This window comes from Otolemur garnettii, unplaced genomic scaffold (assembly GCF_000181295.1).
Source record: "Otolemur garnettii isolate 467f Iridium unplaced genomic scaffold, OtoGar3 scaffold00015, whole genome shotgun sequence".
Taxonomy (NCBI): domain Eukaryota; kingdom Metazoa; phylum Chordata; class Mammalia; order Primates; family Galagidae; genus Otolemur; species Otolemur garnettii.
This window is the reverse complement of record NW_003852410.1, coordinates 25175750-25195246: the sequence shown is the minus strand read 5'-3', so window position 1 is coordinate 25195246 and position 19497 is coordinate 25175750. Positions and strand designations below refer to the sequence as shown.

At 41.6% G+C, this 19497-nt stretch overlaps 1 protein-coding gene across 6 annotated transcripts in view; it reads right to left on the bottom strand.

The window, feature by feature from the left end:
• Nucleotides 1–19497, bottom strand: part of CADPS (calcium dependent secretion activator) — a 484159-nt gene that overhangs the window by 42921 nt on the left and 421741 nt on the right. For all 6 annotated transcript variants that reach the window (XM_003785525.1, XM_003785526.2, XM_003785527.2 and 3 more), the window contains one exon: nt 3386–3418. In XM_003785525.1, coding sequence (XP_003785573.1) covers nt 3386–3418 — 33 coding nt within the window. The remainder of the gene's footprint in view (nt 1–3385; nt 3419–19497) is intronic.

Below are 19497 nucleotides of genomic sequence, written 5' to 3'. Positions count from 1 at the left end.
CTATTTTTTTTTTTTTTTTTTGTAGAGACAGAGTCTTGCTCTTGCTTAGGTTAGCCTTGAACTTTTGGCCTCAAGCAATCCTCCCATGTTGGCCTTCCAGGAGTGCTAGGATTATAGGCATGAACCACTATGTCTCAGAAGTGATTTTATTCAACGGTTCTTAAACCTACAGCAAATTTGAAGACACTAGGGAGCTTTAAAAATATTGATGCTTGACCTCCAATGCCCAGAGACGGTGTTTCAATTTGTCTGGCAAGCAGCCTGGGCATTAATACTTATAAAACTTCCCCAAGTATTTCCAACATGTAGCCAAGGTTAAGAGCCGCTGATTTAGTCCACTGGTTTCCAAACTTGCACTACTTATCAGAATCATGCAAAGAGCTTTTTAGAAAACAATTTCTAGGCTCCACTCCAGAATTACTGAATCAGAATCTCCAGAGGTGAAGGGCTAGAAATCTCTATTAATGAAAGAAAAACAACTGTGTATTCATTAAAAATAATCATAAAAGCTAAATAAGCTCATAAATAAAAAAGCAAAGCCAAAACAAACCAAAAAACCTTGTGAAACACAAATTACTATTGGTCATTCTGGTTTGGGGGCTACTGACTTAATAGGATAGTGGTGTGCTGGTAAACTAATTATTCAAAACAAACAATAAACAAAACCAAAACCCCCCTGATTTGCAGTATCTGCCAGTTTCCATGGTATAAATACTCCCATCAAGGCTGATTTTGAGTTACCAATGTGCCCTCACTGAAGGCAAGTTTGGAGAGAAAGACACACACTTGACCCTCAGGAGCCAGTGCTCGGAGGCTCTCCCATACTTCTGGAAGTGCAGGCTCCACGGTCAGACTGACAGCACTTGAACCTTCACTCTGTACTCACTCACCAGACCACCTTGGGACTACTGTTTAGCCTCTTTGAGCCTCACCTTCCCCAGCTGTAAAACAGGCTGATAACATTACCTGCCTCACAGGGTTGATTTCAAAAGTAAATAATACTATTATCTGCTGTATGTAAAGAATGTACATACAGCACCTATGTGTCTCAGCTACTATTATTTTCTATACAATTGTTATTTTTTTACTGAAACATTTATTACAGCATTGTTAGCTATAAAAGTGTACATTAATGAGCTTAAAGTTTAGCTTTATCCTAAGCCATTAATAATGAATAAAACCGGGTTTGATGTGCTAACCATATTTTTGTTAATAGTCCCTAAAATAGTCAACTATCCAAATAAAGGTGTTTTATCTATGGACTAAAATCATCTGCCAGTATGGTGGAGTATTAAGAGCACTGGTTTAAACTCAGTTCTGCACTGACCAGATATGGGACCCTGAGCCTCAATTTCCTCATCTTTAAAGTGGGGTTATTATGAAGGTTAAACATAAAGTCCGCAGAACAGTGCCTGGCACTTAGTAAAAGCTTTATAAGGCCTGTTTGTATAGTGGCAGGTGTTGTTACTGTATTACACACCATCAGTGGCAAGTAACCACGTTTTGGAAAATGCTGCTTCATTTTCTTCTGCTTCTCTATAGGGTATAAATTCTGTTGATTCACTTTTGTTTCTCCATAGCCTAACGAGTCTTCTAATATAGTATAATTAATCCATAAGCACTGAATGACTACATATTGGGATACCTTTCCTATTGATACAGAGTCCATCTCCCCTCTCGCCCATCTTCATACTACATCTGAACCTGGCTTGCAGGAATTAGGTTGGATCGCATGAAATTGCTGATGTTTGACTGTTTGACCTCTCTCCAAAATGCCAGTTTCATCTGATGCTAGCTCTAATGGCTGGATCAAATTCTCTATGTATTTGGGCCCTTTGTCTGTGGATCACTTCTCCAAACCTGGCTATTGAGATCTCCCCTCTGTTTTGAGGCCTACAGAAAACAGACTGCAGCCATAGATCTTTGGGTTGGAAGCTACCATTTCAATTTCTGCTGCTGCACAAGAGCAGTGGAGGTCAAGGCTAATACCTGCAAATTCGCACCCCCTTCCACCTTTGTGCAACAGAGCTTGGGCTTTGTACCCCCATCCCCACCCTGCCCTTCTCGGTGCTGACATTTCTGGGTGCAGCTGTGCTGGCAGGGGTTCCGCATATGTTCTGTCATGTCCTTTGCACAGTGAGCCCATGAGTTTGGGGTTATTACCTCCATTTTAAAGATGGAGCAAGAGGGCTAGAGAATTTGAGGTGTTTATTCCCTGTGAAGTCAAACTCTATATTTGGGGGCTTGAGAAGGCCCAGGACTTCAAATTCTCTCCTTGCAGCAGTTATATGAGCTTTTTCTATTCTCCATTGTAAGGATTGTCTACAAGAAGGAGTCTGGGGTTCCTCGATGAGAAGTATTATATAAATTCAGGGCATAATTATTGACTGTACATTCTTTCATTAAACAAACACAACATAGGCTCATGCTAAATTCACTCCAATTTTCTATTTTATCTTCCTTGGAGAAATAAGCCAATAAACCATTATACACTTAGCTTCTTGGGGAAATGAATTTAAATGTTAATATAAATTCTTTTAGAAAAAAACAAATTTTAACAAATAAGTATTTGAACAAGGACGGTACTTAACCACGTTCAGAATGAGAAACGGCTCAGTACAAGACCCTTGGTGGCTATTGAGATAAGCTCTCTAAATTTAATATTTTATAATAGACTCACACCTCTTTTGTTAGAAATGGAGAAACAGAATCATTTTCTTTTCTGCTTTATTGGAATATATTTAAATCTCTCCAATTTTATTTTGCTAATAGGCAGGGCAAAGTCTGTCTATAAATGTATCCTGACTTATCACAGGTAATCCCTTGCTTTAACATTCATGTGTCCTACTTAACCTCAATTTAAATGTAAATTTTGGGCAATTTGGAGTGCTTTATCTATGAACTTTGACAGCTCTCTTTATTAACAAGGCCTGCACTAATTATAAGCAGTTTTGTAAGGTTAAAACAATTGCAATATTGACCCCCAAATGAACAAATCCAGAATTTATTTGTTTTTAAAAAATTCTGACATCCTTGTGCAAATTTCTAGCTCATGGTTCTATTCCCAAGTGCAGGAGGGTTGGTGAGCAGGATAAAGGCAGAATGAAACAGAGAAACCAATGAGATGAAAGTGAAAGTGAACTTGAACTGGGTTAACCCTCAAACAGGACCCGCTTTCCTGATGAAAGAAGCTATACCCTCTTTTTGTCAAAAAAAAAAAAATTCTATTAGGAAATATTTTTGGCTTCTCTATTTCTGATGATCCAAGGCAGGAATATACAGTTTTAGCAACAATTAATAAAAGCAGCACCACTAAAATGCTCATGAAAGCAAGAAATAAAACACAAAAGAACAAACCCACAAAAAACAGTTTTCAAATACTCACAGGTACATCCACATATTTGGAGGCTGCCTTCACCTAAGGAGGAAAGAAGAGGATGGAAGTGAGGCTGGTGTTTACGTTTAACTGTTCACAGCTCAATGCTGTAGCACTATCAGAGTTAAAACAATATGCTGGCACATGGAGTTGACCAGGAAAACAAAAGGTACTGAAAAATAAAATCTGTTTGGTATATTTTTTCAAGCCATAGCCAGTGCTTTGCAGAACGAGAGAGAGGGAATACACACAATTTTACTGATTTAGAGTCTGCTGTTTGAGTGGGAGGTTTGCATTTTCTTCCTTCCCTTTCAAAGGGAGAAAAGCGACTCTCAGACTTATTAGTGGAAGGCTCACCAGTCGGGAAAAGCAACCGAGACTGTTGTCATTTCTTGAACCTTGGGTCTTGTGCAATTTGGCTGTAGTTTGTCTTGAGTGAATCCCTCAGTTCTCAGATTTCATTAACTCAGGTCTTCAAGAGAAAGGTGGTATGGTGGATGGGTACCCTAAACCTAGAGGGAGATGGGTGTCTATGGGTGGGGATGCTGCCCAAAGGCTGCTGTCAGAGCTCCTGGTTGTAAGTGCTAAAAAACTAAGATGGGAAGTGCAGGATGTGGTTGTAAAATTTATTTTCAGTTTTGGGGCAGGGGAGGGAATATGGTAGAGTGTGAGAGCAGAGTTTGGAGTCAGACTTGGGTTGAATCCTGACTTACAAGCTGTGTGGCCTTGGGCAAGTCATTTCATCTCTCTGAGTCTCAGCCACCTTATCAGCATGGAGGTGCTAAGTGCTGCTTTCAGCAGGTTGATGAGGGTGAATGGACGCTAAGTCTTGGGATGTAATAGTAAGCATGGAACAAATGGCAGCTAAGATGATGAATTCAGAAGCAAGTCTGGGTGCTGTGAGCAGTCAATGGATGGCTGGGTATGAGGAATAAAACCTATGGGAGTGTGTTTGACATTTTATGTGTTTCAATTTGACTCAGGTCACAGGTTTCCTTTAGGCACAGGTAAGATCAAGGGGCTACATTCTGTGAAGCTGTGTAGTTCTGATGTCTTTTCACATCTCAGCTAGTCTCCTCCTGCCATTTGGCTGACAGCAGTCTTAGGAATCACAGCCTTTACACAAAGGTCTCCAGGAAAGTACCCAGGGTACTGATTTCTTCCATTGCTCTTTTCTCTACACGGTTTTTCAAAATTTCAGTGCCCAAGACAGAGTAGCCAATGAACCAGTAGGGTAGGGTGGAAAGAGCTCAAGATTTAGACTAAAAATTATTGTAAGTGCCTGAAGTAGTTGACCCCCAGGAAATGGTGCCAACATGTTTGCTTGTTTTCCTACATTTCTAGAATAGGGTGGGTGATAATACTGCATACTTTGCAGGACTGATAGCCTGATGAAGTGAGAACACACACGAGAAAGTGCTTTGTAAACTTTAAAGTGGGGGACACATTATCTGTCAGTTAATTCTTAGTTAGTTCTACCTTCTTGAATCCTTGTCAGCCCCTAAGATGATTCCTGGTTTCCCCTGTTATAAGTTTTCTTAAAATCCTACATTATTCTTTGCAGCATTGACTGTGAGTGTGATTCAGTGACTTTGTGTGTGATGTCTACCTTCCACAGAGTGCAAAGGCTTTCCTGGTCTTGTTCATGGTTGTCTCTCCACTGACTGAACTGGTACCTGGCTTAGAAAAGGAACCCAGAGAAAATGTGCGGAGGGAAAGAATAAGAGAAAACCCGTCACCACTGCCTGCTTCAGGATGGTTGAGAAATAAGCAGAGGAAGTACCAGATCGAGAAGCCACTGCATTGTTCAATCTGAAAACCAACCTAGATGTATAGAAAGCTGACTGCCTGCAAAGGCTGGGGGATAAAGAAAACGACCCTTAATCTATAAGAGGATTTGAAGAAGGCTTTCCAGATTTTGCAAAATTACGATTTCTATTAAATGATTCTTAACTCCATTCCTGTTCCAGATTTCGTTTGGGCAAGAAAGTCATTTACTTTTTTCAAGTTTCCCCTATGTACAATAATATCTTTTTCACAATAATATTTTTCACTTTGCAAAACACTTTCATGAACAAGTTCTTCTTTAAACCATCCAACAAAATGGAGACTAGTAACCATCTCCATTTACTACTGAGAAAACCAAAACTCGTAGAATTTTAGGAATTTATTTGCTCATGATCTCAGCCAGAATGTAGAGGAGCCAGGACTCCCTTATGGGCTTCTAAGCCCAAATTGCTCCCTTGAAACTTCTGATCCCCTCGACACTGGTAGAAAAGTATGAGGAATTCAAGCATCAGCGGTCAGAGCAGGTGCTGGCAAAACAGTTAATCTCAGCTAAAAATTGCCTTCTTCCTTCTCTAAAGTTGATGCTTGGCAGTTGGTAGTTTGCTACAGCTGAAATGATCAACCTTTAAACACGCCTACTCTCCATTTACCACTAACATGCAGTTCCCATCCAGAGAATGACACCAGTCAAACTCTGTTCCTTTCAAGGGAGTTGGGGATGACGAGGCAAGTTCCATCATGAATGAAAACCCTCCACTCTCCGACATGCCCCAGCATTCAGGGTTTTTAAAGTTTGCTCTTCTGTTTGATAATTGCTGACTTTTGCACTTAGTCTTACTGGTCTTCCTCCTATCCCACAATAACAGGAAAAAATAGCACAGGGTAAATTGTGTTCCTACTATGATTTGGAGACATGTGATATATATCATTTTGGGTTCTGGACATTGAACTTTAGGAAGAACTTGATGATAAGGATAAAAGGGTATCTAGAAGTATATTCTACTAGGAAAATGAACTAGAAAGCATCTTGCCTGGAAAAGGATGGGTTAATGGCAAAAGAAAACCATAATATTCATCTGATTTTTTTTTTTTTTTGACACAGAGTCTCACTTTGTCACTCTTGGTAGAGTGCCATGGAGTCAAATCTCGAACTCTTGGGCTCAAGTGATCCTCTTGCTTCAGCCTCCTGAGTAGCTGGGACTGCAGGTGTCTGCAACAACACCTGACTATTTTTTAGAGATGGGGTCTTGCTCTTTCTCAGGCTAGTGCTAGGATTACAGGCGCGAGCCACTGCGCCCGGCTCATGTTCATCTAGTTAACCGGAGAGCTGCACGTGGATGCACTGACCTTGTTCATGGTGGTTCCAGAGCATAGAATCAGGATGAATGAGTGAAATGACAGAGCCCTAGAGGAAGGTCCAGGAACTGTGATAGAGACCTCTTGGTGCTGGAGACCTGCTCTTCACTGGAGAAGCTCAAACAGAGGCCAGTAGGACGCTCTGAGGTTACCTCTGAGGCTGCTTCCTGTCCTCTGGTTCTAGTCTCCTTGAGAGGCAGTTGTTGTCATCAGTTGCTATGTCAGGTTAAGATGTAGCGGAGGGAGTGCACTTGTGGAACCTGGATCAGAACCCCTCCCTGCCTATCATTTTTCTTTCTTTCTTTCTTTCTTTTTTTTTTTTTTTTTTGAGACAGAGTCTCACTTCGTTGCCCTTGGTAGAGTGCAGTGGCATCACAGCTTACAGCAACTTCAAATTCTTGGGCTTAAGCGATTCTCTTGCCTCAGTCTCCCAAGTAGCTGGGACTACAGGCACCCACCACAACACCTGGCTGTTTTTTAGAGACGGGGTTTCATGCTTACTCAGGCTGGTCTTGAATTCCTGAGCTCAGGCAATCCTCCTGCCGTGGACTCCCAGAGTGCTAGGATTATAAGCTCGATCCACTGCCCTGGGTCATTATCTTTGCTTTAATTACCTATAGGAACACGCCTTTTTACCAGCTATGCTCTGTACAGAGAGGAATGACCAGATCCTCCCAACTCACTGGGGCTTTGGAATTATTGACAGAAAATCCAACACACCAGGCACTGTGTCTAGATCAAATAAATAATGGCCCTTGCAATCTGCATGAGACTATTTTTCCATTGTACGTAGATATTTTTTGGATGAATAAAACACAAATTTCTTAAAAAGCACTACCTATTTAATGGGTAGTTTTAAATTTATATATACATGTATATATATATTTTTATATATTGTCCATTAGTGATCATCAAAAGTGTGTGTGTACATAACTTCCTTTTCTTTTCTAACTTTAAAGGAACCTTCTTAGTAAAGTGGCTAAGAGTATGTGTTTAGGATTGGCCAGGTTTGAAATCTGGCTTTACCGTTTTTGAGCTTGGTGACCTTGAACAGTGACCTCACTTCTCTGAGGCTCCACTGTAAATAGCACAAGAATAATGCTACTCAAAGGGAGGCCACTACATGTAGCCATTCTTCCCACTGTCTCAACTAGTGCCAGCAGAGCACATGCTCCTCATCCACCAGTCAGTTCCACTCCCTACCTCTGGCCCACAGGCAACTTCTTCAGTGAAAAGAATGCTGAAATTTCTTCAGGTTGCCCACAAGTTTCTGAGCTGATTCAGAGTCTGGCATACTTTCTGCCAATGCTATGACACGCTATGCACTGGAGAGCTCACTGTCCAAGCATTGAGGCTGAGAGCAAAGATCTGTTCTCAGTGTGGGCATACACAAGAGAGAGGGCAGTTCCCAGGCCAGCACCCTCAGTTACGATCAGTGACACAATCCACCACTCTCTGGGACCCAGCCGTAGCTGTGTGTCCCAGGGAGCTGGGGCAAGAGGTGAGGATGAGGGGCTTGCCCCAGGCTCCTAGTCTGGCATCCCTTCTGAGCCAGGACCCAATGGCCCTCAAAGGAGAGACAAGAACTGTGACTTGAGCAGAACCTCATTTCCTGGGACTGGCTACTTTCTGAGCCTCCCCCTTAGCAGGACAAAGAATACCCCTTTCTCAGCAGTGCTTATGAATCCTTTCCCCAACCCCCTAGATGGAGCCAGTTCTGGAGAGGGTTAGAAAAGGAGACACAAATCCAGAGAGGCTTTAGAAGCTAAGGATAAGGTTAGTGAATATATATGTTTATATTCAGGTGCCTATAATCAAGAACTTTTACTGTGCATGGGTCCCACTTTTGGGCTCCATGATTTTTGCCGTACTCCTTAGATGACGTCTAAAAGCACAGTGTGTGCAAACACTCGTGAGTCATGTCCACCCAACAACTGATAACAGTAAGTAATATTTCTTGAGTGCTTACTACTTGCCAGGCAGTAAATTAGCAACATTGTATTTGTTGTATTTAACCCACAGCAACAACCTTTTTGGGGAGGGATTTTATTAATAGTCCCATTTTAAAGTTGAAGAAACTGAGGCTAAGACAACTAGGCTTAAAGATACACAACTAGTAAGTTCCAGCTTTGGACCTCCCATCCCCTAAGCTGCCTATTATTCAGTTTAAAAAAAAAAAATCTATCAAACCACTTTCATTGACCAGTCATATTTAAGTCTTGTTTTGTCCATGTGTATGTAGATACAATCTAAAATGGCTTCTCCAAAAAAAGAAAAAAAAAGCGTATAAGGGATTTGAATATATTTGAGTCAGTGCAGAAGGGCCTAAACAGTTTCTCTGGCCTGTATGTTCCAGCTAATTACCTCAACCCTCCACCTCACTTAGCGTGTGGAGACAGGCTTAATGGTTTCTCTACTGAGCTCTTCCATTATTTTTCAGGTGCCCAAGGTAATCTTTTCGTTGAACACTCACCATTCTGGGATTTTCACAATGCTGATGACTAAGGGATTTTCTTCTGCCTGGTCCTAATAAGGGGACCTGAGTTAATCATTGTGTAGCTTTGACAGGGAGCACTGCGGGGGCTTAAACCACTTCTCTTGCTTCATTAGGGGAAAAAGCAACCCAGGTGCAGACCACGAGGACCTCAGGGTTTGATACTATTAAATCAATGCACAGACCAAAAAAAAAGTGGATTAGGCCCTTTTTGCAAACAGAAATCTGGTGGGTAAGACTCAAAGATGGAAGAAAAAATAAGTCTGAACAGATACCACTGCATTAGTGACTGCCTAGCTTTTCTTTCTCCCCATGGTCTCTTAAAACGCACATACACACACACACATCAAGGAAATGATTTATTCTCTGCACGAGCTGACTCGACCCCTGCCTGTTTGACTTCACAAGAGCTCTGAGTTGATTTTTTTTTTTTTTTTTTTTGCCTTTGCTTAGAAACTGCAGACCACACCAGCATTTCAAAGGGGCAGCAAAATTTACTTCCATGTTTGGCCTTTGAAATTTCTGCTGCAAGGTTAATGATGCTATTTTGCCCCTTTCTCCACTTTGTGAAGCCAGATGATTTTAGAGATGTGCATCTTTTTCTGAGAGCCAAGGCAGTTAATATCTGAAAATGTTACTCAGTGCCACCACCATCCCTGAAATAATTGTATCTCTTGTTAGTTCAAGTTTTCATCTATCACCATCCTCACGTCTAGAATGTAGGCAATTGGGAGAATGAGGCGCTCTCTCTCCCCTCAGTATCTACACTGCCTGGTATATAGTAGGGGCTCAATAAAAATGTGTTGCATGAATGGTCTCTAGAGTATGGTATTATTTATTTGTACTGAGGGTAGAGGTTTTTAGTGCTTAAGGCTCATGTTTGAGCTACAGCACTCTTATAGGATGATTATGAAAAGGGCAACCAGACACTGTCGGTTCAAATAGAACTGTTGTGGCTCGGCACCTGTAGCTCGACCAGCTAAGGTGCCAGCCACGTACACCTAAGGTGGCAGGTTTGAATCCAGCCTGGATCCGCCAAACAACAATGACGGCTGCAACCAAAAAATAGCCGGGTGTTGTGGCGGGCGCCTGTGGTCCCAGCTACTTGGGAGGTGGAGGCAGGAGACTCGCTTGAGCCCAGGAGTTGGAGGTTGCTGTGAGCTGTAATGCCATAGCACTCTACCCAGGGGGACAGCTTGAGGCTCTGTCTCAAAAAAAAAAAAAAAACCAAATAGAACTGTTGTTTGTTGTCTCTATGGAAAGAGCTTAAAAGGTCTCTTTTCTCTGTGTGCTCTGAGCAGTACAGTGTAGGGGGTAAGAGCTTAGGGTCAGGGGTCAGGAGGCAAATGTCTGGGCTGGCATGTGGTTTGATCACAAGTTTACTCTTTCAAAAATAGAGATGATGATAATAACAACAATAGATCCTCCTTATTGGGTAGATGTGTGGATTATTAACTTTTTCTTTTTGAGACAGAGTCTCACTATGTCACCCTCTGTAGAGTGCTATATCCTCACAGCTCATAGCAACCTCCAACTCTTGGGCTTAACCAATTCTCTTGCTTCAGTCTCCCAAATAGCTGGGACTACAGGTGCCCACCACAATGCCTAGCTTTGTTGTTGTTGCTGTTGTTGTTATTGTTGTTTAGCAGGCCTGGGCCAGGTTTGAACCCGCCAGTCTCAGTGCATGTAGCAGGCACCCTAACCACTGAACTACAGGGGAGGTGGTGAACCAGGATTATTAATTTTTTGAGACAGAGTCTCACTATGTCGCCCTCAGTAGAGTGCTGTGGCATCACAGCTCACAGCAACCTCACACTCTTGGGCTTAAGCAATTCTCTTGCCTTAGCCTCCCGAGTGGCTGGGTCTATAGGCGACTGACACAATGCCTGGCTATTTTTTTGTTGCAGTTGTTTAGCTGGCCTGGGCTGGGTTTGAACCTGCCACCCTCTGTGTATGTGGCTGTCGCCGTAACCACTGTGCTACGGGCACTGAGCCTGAATTATTAATTTTTTAAATGATGGATTTCTTAAGTTTTATAACACATCAGACACTATTCTAAGCATTTCACCTGTATTAATTAATTTAGTGTACATAAAGGGTTGGAGGAGCTAATATATGTAAACACTTTTGCATAGGGCCCAGCACACAGTAGGCGTTTCATTAGTGTTAGCTATTATTTTTATACTCTCTTTTCCGGGGCCTCCCAAAGGGCTGATTTGATTGGTCAGGTCTCAGGGCCCTGGCTGGGTCATGTTTCCTAGTAATTGGAGCCATTAACACTTACATATCTGCCACGGGAGTATGGTGCCGCTGGGTCACGAGGAGAATGCTTTAGGAAGGAGCATTCGGCGTATCCTGCAGCAAGATGCCTGGCACCTTAATTCCTCTCTCCTTTACTGGCCATATTCCTGGTTGTGCCCTAGACGCTCTCTCTGATTCTGTTTCTCTTCGGCTTGCCAGGCCTAACTTTCTTAGAAAGAGATTCCTGGAGACCAGCGTGACTCCACAGAATTCTCTGCATGGGATTGCAGACCTGAAGTCCCAATCACATTGTGACAGCTTGTTTCCAAAGAGGCTGGCCATCAATTCTGTTATTTCCTGTACACACATGTTGATACTCTGAGAAAAGGAGTATATTCCTTGAGTGGCCTTGAGTCTGGGCTGACCTATGACTGCTTTGACAAATAGAATATAATGGGGGTGACAGATTGCCAGTTCTGAGTCTAGTCTTGATGAAGACTGGCAGCTTCTTCCTCCTCACTCTTAAAAGCCAGCTGCTGTCAGGTGAGTGTGACTACCCAAGACTACCGTGCTGCAAGAAACTCAAGTCACATGAAGCCCAGTAAAATGAGACCCCCATCTTGGGAGAAAGAAGCCACCTGGAGAGACACTAAGTTATCAGGCACCAGCGCCAGTCCGGCTCATTCATAGGCAAGTGATTAAGAGTACAGACTCTGAAGTTGGATCGGATGGGATCAGATCCTAGCTCTGCTACTCACTAGACAAGTTCCTTAACCCTTCCATGCCTCATTTTCCTCACCTGTAAAATGAGGATAATAGTATTCTTCATAAGGTTGTTGAGTCATAGGACAGTTTCTGAGGCATAGTAAGAACTTTGCTGGGCAATGAGGTTGTTCTAGTTAATTGGCCTTGCATATTTTAGGTGGTCTGACTCTGAAATATCCAACAGCCACATGTGGCTATTTAAATTTAAGTTAATTAAACCAAAATGCAACCAATCTAACGGTTAAGTTGCATTAGCCACAGCTCAAATGTGATTAGTGGCTATTGGATTGGACAGCTCAGAAGTTCTATTGGACTGTGCTGGTGTAGGCAGACTCAAGGGACACTCATAAATATAGGTCATTACGTTCTTAAATGACAAGAACAAAGAGGCATGTCATTCAATTCCTATGTTAGAACATGAAATTGGAGGAGAACATGGGGAAGAAAGGAGAGTATAGGTGTCAAAGTTGCATCTTGTGGGTGAAATAAGAAATGAAAGTGGGCTCTGTGCCCACAGCTCAGTGAGTTGGGTGCCAGCCACATACACTGAGGCTGGTGGGTTTGAGCCCGGCCCGGGTCTGCTAAACAACAGTGACAACTGCAACCAAAAAATAGTCGGGTGTTGTGGTGGGTGCCAACTACTTGGGAGGCTGAGGCAAGAGAACTGCTTAAGCCTAAGAGTTGGAGGTTGCTGTGAGCACAGCACTCTACTGAGGATGACAAAATGAGACTGTTAAAAAAAAAAAAGTGGATGGGGACAATTTAAAGTTATAAAGGACCAAGAAAGGAACATTAATACTGGTATAACTCTAACAGGAGGAGGGTGGAGAAGGAGAAGATGGTATCTGTTGTAGCAGGGAGTCAAATAACCTCTAAGATCAACCAACCTAGAAATAGCAAGCGAGTAACAGCACGGGGAACTCTGGGGATAAACAATTGTTGACAGCATTGTTTTTGAAGGACCAGTCTGAAAGTAGAAGGGGTAGGGCAGAGAACTGTTGCTTTTTTTTTTTAAATGAGTATTTCTGTACTATTTCATATTTTAACAGTGTGCTTATATTAGTTTCATAAAAATATTGAAAAAGGAACAAAAGTGATAGAATTTTTGACATTCTAGTGGAGAAAGGTATTTTGCAGGAAGTACATAGCTTTCTCAGGAGAACTTTCTCAAAGTCTTTGGTTTAGAGATACCTACAAAGGCAAAAACAAAACCTAACAGAACCTCCCCTCAACATATAATCTGGATGCTCTGAGTGCATCTTGGGAAGATGAATAAATTGTAAGAGCCAACGGAGGGACCGACTGCTTGGGTGAGACAGAATGTGCGAGTGGGTGGATGTACTGGGACTGTGTGTGCGGGTGAGCAGTTGAGAAAACCTCAGTGGCTCCTGCTTAGGGCCAAGTGACAATTACAGTTAAAGCCCCTTCCAACACTTTCTGAGAACAAGAGGAAAACACAACCTTTGACGTGAATCTGGGATCATCGGCAGCACGATGGATTCCCAGAGCTCTGTCATGAGAGGGGCTGAAATGTCTTCCTTGTTTGCCTAAGATCAATGGTGTGCTGGGCCCGCTGAGAAATGCAAAGTGCATGTAGGAACTGGGTTCAATGCTACCTCAATGCACATACATTGTGGGCTGGTAGCCCTCATTTCCCTTTTTAGGATGGCTAGAGTATATAAAGCCTGTTTTTACAGATGTGGGAACTGTGACACCAATAATTTCTCACAAGTAGCTCACCAGAGGTCCACTGTTCAGAAAAATGATCACTGGCTTTCAAAGTTTGATTTGCAATTAAAAGAATGAAATATTGAGATGCTTAGAAGTTAAGGTCTAAAAATGGAAATGATGTTAAAAACATTTCAGATAATGGAAAAGAGTATATTGGCCAAGTCATGACTCTGATTCCTGCTTTCTCTATTATTGGATATATGACCTTAAGAAAGGCAGTAATGTAAGAATATTTAATACCTGATATATAGTCATATTAAAAATATGGATGCATTTATCAGTGATTGACTGCTTAGTTTACACTATTTAAATCTTTTAAGAACTCATCTTCTCATTTTGCAATTTAAGAAACTGAATTCAGAGAGGTCAAGTTGCTTTCCTCGGGGCACACAGGAAGTGGTAGAGCTGGGATTTGAACCTTAGTGGGTCTGATCGTCAAGGATTCTCTATTGTATCATGCTGTGTCTAGACTGCCTTGCCTTTCCAGGAGATAAGGTATGTGAAGGCAAAACTCATATAAAGACAGTGAAAGTATTTTGAAAATCAAAAAGTGTTATAATATTCACCTGTCACAAATAAGACATCATATAGAAGTATGCAATTCTTACAGATAGACTAAAATGACCTCTGAGACCCACTATAGGGCTTAGGGGGCCAGAGGAAGGTGGGAGCGAGCCCAGGCTTTCCTGCAAAGCATCGTTAGGCAAAAACATGAAACCTGAGTTGCCGGGCTGCTCGTTGATTGCATCGCTTCTGTGCATGTTCATAAATATTGATTGTGATTAAACTATTATCATAGTAATGAGGGTAATAATGCCTCCTACAGCCCATCCCACCACACTACTCAAAGTCTCTACCTCTCATTAAACAAAGGGCTGCTGGCACTGCTGGAGAGTTGGGCGAGAGGCAGGGAAATGATCTCTATTAAGCAAAAGCATTCTGTTCCATGCACTGATTAGGAGCAGCAGCCTCATTAAGGAGGAGAATTGTTCTCATCCCCTGTTGTTCAGGGTACTGTGCTCTGAGACTTGGATCCAGTAAGTGTGTGTTCTCGTCCCCCACCCCCACCCCCTGGGGCTGCTGAACAGATGTCTGATTAAAGTAGACCTGTTTTTCTTCTAGTTTCCCTCATTTCTGTCCCAGTCCTCCATTCCCGGAGAGGATTTCTGCAAGGTTCAAGGGGTCCTTCAAACCCATCCTCCGGATGCTACTGAGACTTAACAATGGTTTCACGCTTACTCTTTGCCTGGCTCAAGGCTGAGTAATTTATAAGTAGTTAACCCTCACCCTGGGGCTCCTGATGATGACCATCCCTTATGGATGAGGAAACAATGGTGCAGAGGTTAAATAACTTCCGGAAGGACCCAAAGGTGGTGTTATCAGGACATGGTCCCTCGGGCTCTGTGGTTTGCCCTCTTTATGACCACGTTGTGCTCCTTCTCATTTTGTTGATTTGTATGTCATGCTCTCATTTTAGGAGAAAATCAAAAGTGAAATTTGCAAAGTTTCAATTTTGTAAAACCTTCCAATAGGCATGTAGGCTTATTTGTGTTGATTGTAAACAGAGGCTTATGGATAGTCTAAAATGACCTCTGAGAATCACTGTAGAGCTTCATAGGGGGCCAGTGGAAGGTTCTGGCATTGGTAAGCTTTGAACATCCCTCAACACTTAGAAGGCCAATAGCATGCCAACTCCAAGAGGTCAAGGCCCTGGTCTTACCCATGGCCTCGCAGGAAGAGATCTCCTATAATTCCTGATGTCCTTTCCTTTCCCCCAGGCTGCTTTATTTAGACTGCACTTGAAGGTGTAAATTGTTTATGTCCCCACTGCCAAGGACATCTCATCCATCAAAGTCAGCCTTGGTCTACACAGTACAGTGGAGAGGGAAGTTCTTCCCCTTTATTTTCAGTTTCACAGGTAAAGAGTGGGGGAAACAAATGGCTTTGTTAGATGGTTGGGTTCTGCTAAACTAGGTATACAGGTCATTTTCCTTCTCTGGTCTCTGTTTCTACCACTGTAAAGTGAGGCGACTAGAAAGTGTCAGTGCTTCTCAAACCTTCCACGTCAATACCACCTTCAGGATTCGGGCCACAGGCCATGTGCCATTTGTACTATATTTTTTAATATTCCTCTTTAAATCAGCTTGCTTTAAAATAACTATGCAAGCCAACATATTACTACTGTAAAGAAAAAGTCAGTATCACTCAATAAAAAAAAGTAAGGGTGAAAATAAATAAAATATAGATAAAATAAAGTTATTCAGTTCTAAGTAGACATGGTTGCCTGCTAAGAGCACCAAGCCTGAAGCTTTGTCCCCTTGTTAAATATGAAAACTGGAAGTTTCTAGAGGAATGTGAAAGACAAGCACTAACTAGAAATGTTCTCCCTGGCATAAGGATAAGGATGAACACAGAACTGAAAAGGAGATCACCGCTCATGATGTGCTTGGTCTCAGTTCTTCCAGCATCTAATACTAACATTAGGTACCACGTAGTACATATCCTCCTGTGCTGGGGAAATTCTTAGTAGCATGCTGTTGCAAGGCTTCCTCTCAAAAAAATGAAAGCCCCATGTGGTAGTGTTCACCAATTTCTGCAGTGCAAATGCTCCCACCATGGTCAGTTTTGGGCTACCAATGTGACATCCCTAACTGTGGACACAGGAGGAGATACAGGAGCACGGCTCTCATGAGCAGCTGGGAGCTGAGCACATTCTAGTACCTCCCTGGAATCACTGGACCACAAAACCTAGGGAGTTCCTTCTATTGTGTGCAATTACCTCCAGACAAAAGAGAAGAGGTTTTTTTTTTTTCTGTTTCTATCTCAACTTAGGTCAATAATTTACATATAGCAGTCATTTTAAAACATGACCAATGGCTAATGAAATAGCTGATTCTAATATTCAGTACTTAGTGCTATAACCACATTAATAATTGCAACAATAAGAGTATCTAACAAGTATCGATGCTTATTCCATTCCACCATTTCCTCATTTAATTATAACCACACATTACATAATGTAGGTCTTATTCCCATTTTACAGATCAAAAAACTAAGATCAGAGGCCAATGAATCTGTCCAAGATTATACTGTAATAAGGGGAAGAACTAGACAATGCATATTGAAATAAACCTGATTTGAACCAAAATATGCGTGGAGAATAGGGTATTAAATTCTGATTAAGCAAATATTTTGATTAACCAAGAGTTATTCTAGATAAATGAAAAATTCTCGAAGAATTAAAACACAAAATGCTAAAAATATACTAAACATAGTAGAAAATATCTTTGATAAATCACATTTTTGAAAAGACGAATAGGCTGAAATGTAAATCATGTGATCTTTTTTTTTTTTTTTTTGCATTTTTGGACCTGGGCTGGGTTTGAACCCGCCACCTCTACATGGGGCTGGCACCCCACTCCTTTGAGCCGCAGGTGCCGCCCATCATGTGATCTTTTTATAGCTAATAGTTTGAGTTGCTTATAGAAGAAATGGTTGGTACACTAAGACTGAACAGGTGGGAAAGTGCAGTTAAAAGCACCAGAGTCTTAGGTATATATCCAGAAGACCAAAAATCACATTACATCAAAGATATTTGTATCAGAATGTTTACTGCAGCCCAATTCATAATTGCTAGGGCATGGAAGAAGCCCAAATGCCCATTGACCCACGAATGGATCAATAAATTGTGGTACATGTACACCATGGAATACTATGCAGCCCTAAAGAAAGATGGAGACTTTACCTCCTTCATGTTTATATGGATGGAGTTAGAAAATGTTCTTCTTAGCAAAGTATCTCAAGAATGGAAGAAAAAGTATCCAATGTACACAGCCCTACTTTGAAATTAATTCATAGTTTTTATAGGAATGTCATAACCTAATTATAGCCTTAGATTATGGGAAGGAAGTGGGAGGGGGAGGTGAGGGGGGTGGATGGGGGAGGGAGGGTAATTGGTGGGGTCACCTCTATGGTTTATCTTACAAGGGTACAAGTGAATCTTTCCAAAAGCAGAGTATGAATGTTTTAACTCAATAACTAGGAAAATGACATGAAGTTTATGTTGACCACTTTGATGAGAATATTTCAAAATGTATATGAAAACAGTACACTGTACCCCATGATTGCATTAATGTACATAGTTATGCTATAAGAAATAAAAAAAAAATGTTTTTAAAAAGAAAAAAAAAAGCACCAGAGTCCTTTAAGCCTCATTACAGTTTTGGATAATTTGATGGTAAGGCTAAGAATGGCTATGTAAGGAGCGCTGACTACACACCAGGTGTTATTCTGACTGCTCATTTTATTTCTAATTATCCCAATGGCTCTGAAATAGCAATCAGCACTTCCACTCTACTGATGAAACAACTGAGGCTCAGGAATAGTCAATAACCTTCCCATACTTCTGTTAGTCTGGGCTTCAGGAACACATCTCTATTTTTATCTTAATTACTCTCTATCTTTTGGCTGATAAGTTCCTCACTGCATGTGGCTTGGGGGTCAGGGTAGAATCTATAACTTTTAATTTCACAACAATTATTTTCTGTTTGAAGCTATTTTACATATTCAGTAAGCATTTCTTTCATAGCTGGCATTACTGTGACCTGGTCACTTAGCACCTCACAGTCTGAAAAAAATACCGTGTCTGTCCTATGTTTGCTTTGAATGATATTCAGCTGTCCACTACAAAATACTGAGGGACACGATTAACTTTGATGCTTTTTTTTTTTCTGTAAAGCTTCTGAGGGGTTGCTGTGGACAGCAGGTATGTTAATTGTCAACTGCATTTTCAAGGCATCATTTGGAAATAAGGATGTCCTACTAGGCAATAAAATGATCTGTCATGGATCCCAAAGTGGATGTCAAATTCTGAAACACCAGGGAGGGGCTGATGAAAGAAGTCAGTCGAAGACATGGCCAGTCAGTGTTTTATAACTCACTAACTTTTTAGGACACAATGTGTTTTGTTTGTCCATGTAAACAAAACACATTAGAAGAAATAAACGGTGGCTCACAGCTTCAACATGAAAAGGCCCCAAACCTGATAAACCTTTGGCCAGATTACCTAGAAACAGAAAGTAAAATCTCTAATAACCTCGATCAGAAAGACTACGGGGAAATAACAGCAGATGCCACAGAGATACAAGAGGTCATCTCTGAGGACTACAAGAAACTTTATGCTCAGAAATGTGACAATGTGGGTGGTGCTTGTACCTCAAGTGCCTAAGGTGTCAGCCACATACACCAGAGCTGGCGGTTCAAATCTGGCACAGGCTTGCCAAAAAATGACAATTACAACCAAAAAAATAGCCAGGTGCTGTGACGGGTGCCTGTAGTCCCAGCTACTTGGGAGGCTGAGGCAAGAGAATAGCTAAGCCCAGGAGTTTGAGGTTGCTGTGAGCTGTGATGCCATGGTACCCTATCCAGGGAGATAGCTTGAGGCACTGTCGCAAAAAAAAAAAAAAAAAAAAAAAAAAAAAAAGGCACAATGGAAAATACCATTAAATAAAATGGAGAGAAAGGAGGCAAGAGAATAGCTAAGCCCAGGAGTTTGAGGTTGCTGTGAGCTGTGATGCCATGGTACCCTATCCAGGGAGATAGCTAGAGGCACTGTCGCAAAAAAAAAAAAAAAAAAAAAAAAAGAAATATTTTTGACCAGGAGAATAATAGAATCCAATTCTCATATTAGGACATGTTCAGGGAGCGTAGATTGCAGAGGAGACTGGGTGCAAGGCAGAAGAGTGTG